At 43.5% G+C, this 4,385-nt stretch overlaps 1 protein-coding gene across 1 annotated transcript in view; it reads right to left on the bottom strand.

The window, feature by feature from the left end:
• Window positions 1–1,410, bottom strand: part of cunh4orf33 (chromosome unknown C4orf33 homolog) — a 7,560-nt gene extending 6,150 nt beyond the window's left edge. Inside the window, exons 1-2 of the mRNA XM_070441168.1 lie at window positions 1,356–1,410; window positions 1,019–1,079 (exon numbers count right to left, since the gene is read on the bottom strand). Of these exons, the coding sequence (XP_070297269.1) occupies window positions 1,019–1,079; window positions 1,356–1,410 (116 nt within the window). The remainder of the gene's footprint in view (window positions 1–1,018; window positions 1,080–1,355) is intronic.
• Window positions 1,411–4,385: the final 2,975 nt, after the last annotated feature.

Consider the following 4,385-nt stretch of genomic DNA (forward strand, 5'->3'; position numbering starts at 1 on the left):
TAGATTGGTTTAAGTACATTGTACTGTTCCATTGTTCATTCATCATCCATTCAGTCATTCAATTAATTTAATCCATTCATTCGGTCATTCATCCATTCGGTCATTCATCATTTCGGTCATTCATCCATTCGGTCATCTCATCCATTCGGTCATTCATCCATTCAGTCATTCATCCATTCAGTCATTCGGTCATTCATTCCATTCATCATTTCGGTCATTCATCCATTCGTCATTCAATCCATTCAGTCATTCATCCATTCGGTCATTCATCCATTCGGTCATTCATCCATTCAGTCATTCATCCATTCAGGTCATTTCATTCAGCCATTCGGTCATCTCATCCATTCGGTTCATTCATCCATTTCGGTCATTCATCCATTCAGTGCATTCATCCATTCAGTCATTCGTCATTTCAACTCCATTCGTCATTCATCCATTCGGTCATTCATTCCATTCGGTCATTCATCATTCGTCATGTCATCCATCTCGGTCATTCATCCATTCGGTCATTCATCCATTCAGTCATTCATCTCTCCATTCGGTCATTCATCCATTCAGTCATTCATCCATTCAGTCATTCATTTCCATTCGGTCATTCATTCCATTCAGTCATTCGGTCATTCATCCATTCGTTCATCTCATTCCATTCGGTCATTCATCCATTCGTCTCATCCATTCGGTCATTCATCCATTCATTCATTCATTCATTCATCATTCGAGTCATTGTCATTCTCCATTCGGTCATTCATCATTCGGTCATTCATCCATTCGGTCATTCATCCATTCATCATTCATTCATTCATCCATTCGGTCATTCATCCATTCAGTCATTCATCCATTCGGTTCATTCATCATAGGGAGGATGTGATGGTGTTCCTTACCATGAATGCGTGACCTCTTCCAGAGAGCAGTAACACCAAGTGTGTCCATGTCTGCAACAGAAGAGCAAGAATCAGTAAGTGCTACTGGAAAACCATCAATCAGGCCATCAAGGCCTTTAGAAAACGCCTCTACTTACGGACACACTTCCACCTCTAGATAGTTCACAGTAGTACTGTCCAGAAAGAACGCCTCAACCACTGTAGAAAAATAACATAAAAAGTGTTATATTATATGCGTTGAAAACCATCTTGTTGTGCCTAGTGGCCTAAAGTAGGATGACAAGAAAAACATCCACAAAACACATAAAAATGAGCAATCAACGATACATTCAATATTCACTTCACAAATTATGTGATAGTATAGTAGTAATAGTATGATTATGCAATTACCCCACGACCAGGACAAACCACCACTGTTCTCTCTACCCCCTTCAAGTCCCAGAGGCCAGGGAAGGGCTGCCTTTCTCTACCCACCTTCATAGTCCCAGAGGCCAGGGAAGGGCTGTCCTGTTCTCTCTACCACCTTCATAGTCCCAGAGGCCAGGGAAGGGCTGTCCTGTTCTCTCTACCCACCTTCATAGTCCCAGAGGCCAGGGAAGGGCTGTCCTGTTCTCTCTACCCACCTTCATAGTCCCAGAGGCAGGGAAGGGCTGTCTGTTCTCTCTACCCACCTTCATAGTCCCAGAGGCCAGGGAAGGGCTGCCTGTTCTCTCTACCCACCTTCATAGTCCCAGAGGCCAGGGAAGGCTGTTCTTTTCTCTCTACCCACCTTCATAGTCCCAGAGGCCAGGGAAGCTGTCCTGTTCTCTCTACCCACCTTCATAGTCCAGAGGCCAGGGAAGGCTGTCCTGTTCTCTCTACCCACCTTCATAGTCCCAGAGGCCAGGGAAGGGCTGTCCTGTTCTCTCTACCCACCTTCATAGTCCCGAAGGCCAGGAAGGGCTGTCCTGTTCTCTCTACCCACCTTCATAGTCCCAGAGGCCAGGGAAGGGCTGTCCTGTTCTCTCTACCCACCTTCATAGTCCAGAGGCCAGGGAAGGGCTGTCCTGTTCTCTCTACCCATTCATAGTCCCAGAGGCCAGGGAAGGGCTGCCTGTTCTCTCTACCCACCTTCATAGTCCCAGAGGCCAGGGAAGGGCTGTCCTGTTCTCTCTACCCACTTCATAGTCCAGAGGCCAGGGAAGGCTGTTCTTCTCTCTACCCACTTCATAGTCCCAGAGGCCAGGGAAGGCTGTCCTGTTCTCTCTACCCACCTTCATAGTCCCAGAGGCAGGAAGGGCTGCCTGTTCTCTCTACCACCTTCATAGTCCCAGAGGCCAGGGAAGGGCTATCTCCTCTTATCACCAAAGACAGTAAAGCCCTGTCACTATGTAGATACCGGTGAGGTGGTGATTCGTTGAAATTATCCAATAAGAAAAGAGAAACAACACTTTTCTGATTGGATAATTTCAACGAATCACCATCGCCGTCTACCGGAAACACTGTGGGTGGAGGAYGCTCAGCCTGTCAGAATTATAGTGTGCTCAGATTCCCTGTCTGTGTTGAATGGTTTATCATCTGACCAATCTAATAGGAGTTACTTACTATTGGAGGCATTCATGTTATTATGGAGAATGGCTGGATCCCAGCCAATTAGGATGTGGAAGGGAAAGGAATTGTAGACCAGATAGCCAAAAGGGCTTTAAAACTAGACATGTTTGATATTCATGTTCTACTGGGTGAAGTGAGAAGTGAGGCCAAATGTAAGATCAGAGCCATTTTGATAGATGTGTGGCAGAAGAGATGGGACTGAGCACAAGGGCTGGCATTTATATGCCTTCCAAAGAAAGGTCGGTGGACCAAGATTCAAAGGTCAGATTAGAGGTTGTGTTTGCTCGATTGCGCATACATTGAACTCGTCATTACATGGTTGGCAAGCATGCGAATGGTTTGTGTCTGGAGTGTATGGTCGATGAAACGGTGGAGCATGTGTTGTTAAATTGTTGTAAGTATGCTGAAGAGAGGGAAAGATTGAAGTGTAAGGTCATTGATATTGGACGGGGTTGGGGGGCTTGGAAGGGATTTGGGGGATGGAGGAGGGTCTTTTAGAAGTTAGTAGAGCTCTTGTTTTATTTTGTCAAAAGTACCGAGTTAGGTAGCCTAGTGGTTAGAGCGTTGGGCCAGTAACTGAAGGGTTGCTAGATCGAATCCCAAAGCTGACAAGGTAAAAATATGTAATTCTGCCCCTGAAAAAGGCAGTTAACCCACTGTTCCTAGGCTGTCATTGTAAATAAAAATGTGTTCTTAACTGACTTGCCTAGTTAAATAAAGGATAAAAACATTTTTAAAGGTAGGATTTAGGAATGTTGAACTAACCGTGATTCAGCACAGTAGGTGGCGGTATGCACCTTAAACGTTTGTTTGCGGACCGCTATTATATCATAGAAGAAGAAGTAAACGCCACAGACAGAACAATGAGACATTTCACCGATGTATAAATGTGAAGCATCCGGTTGGCATTTCCACTCACCTCCAAATGGAAACCCAGTGGCCGGAATACCGGCAATGGAAGAAGATTGCGCAAGATGGATTTTGGCCGACATTCTGCWAATTTTCTCAATGATGGAACATTTTATCTCAATACAGTTTTTGTTTCCAAAAATAAAATATGTTTCGAAAAGAGTGGACTTAGTTTTGTAGACTTTACCCTTTGCCAAGGTTTCTGAAAATTGCGTCGKTTAAGGGTGCAAAGTAGGCGTTCCCTAACGAAAATATGCTAGAACGCGCCAATAGGCTCTCGCTAGTTCGTGCTTGGCTCTGCCCACCTCCTTGCTGTGATTAATTTGCTCCCACTGGAAACGAAAGGCTGTCTGTCTTGGGTTAGTTATACAAATATTTGTAAACACTGTCGCACAAGGAGATTAGTTCATAAAACCAAATTCGTTTTGGTTTGTCTTTTAGAAGAGCGCAAACGTTACACGTCGCCGCGGTTATTGTCCCGTTCCATTGATTTCTATACAATATCGAGTGATTCATTTGCGCGCATTATTGATTACAGTAGAACAAGCTAATCAATTCTAGTGTAGAATGGCCGCTTGGTAAATGTTGTCGTGTGCAGTTTATAATGTACTAATTTAGCAAAATATAGGTGTGACACATGTGTAGGGAGACTTATGTTTGGTCTTCAAATATCACAAACAATTTCAGCATATCATGATTATTATTTTGGAAATTTAATAAACGGGTATTTTTACACTGGCCTATGAATCTAAAATTGATGACAACAGGGGCATATTCATCACGCCGATTCTGTTGCAAAACGTTTCTTAAATGGAACGAAACGGAGGGATGAATTTGTCCAATATAAGCTGTCGTTCAACTTTGGGAAATGAGTACACCCCTTTTTGCTTCCGTTTGGTTCTTAAACGGTAAATAGTTTGCGTAATGAATACATCCCTTGAAACATCAACATTATAATTTTCAATTTATGATTTAGGAATAAATTATACTTCTAACATTATTTCC

Source organism: Salvelinus sp. IW2-2015, unplaced genomic scaffold, assembly GCF_002910315.2.
Source record: "Salvelinus sp. IW2-2015 unplaced genomic scaffold, ASM291031v2 Un_scaffold3551, whole genome shotgun sequence".
In the NCBI taxonomy this organism is placed as follows: Eukaryota; Metazoa; Chordata; class Actinopteri; order Salmoniformes; family Salmonidae; genus Salvelinus; species Salvelinus sp. IW2-2015.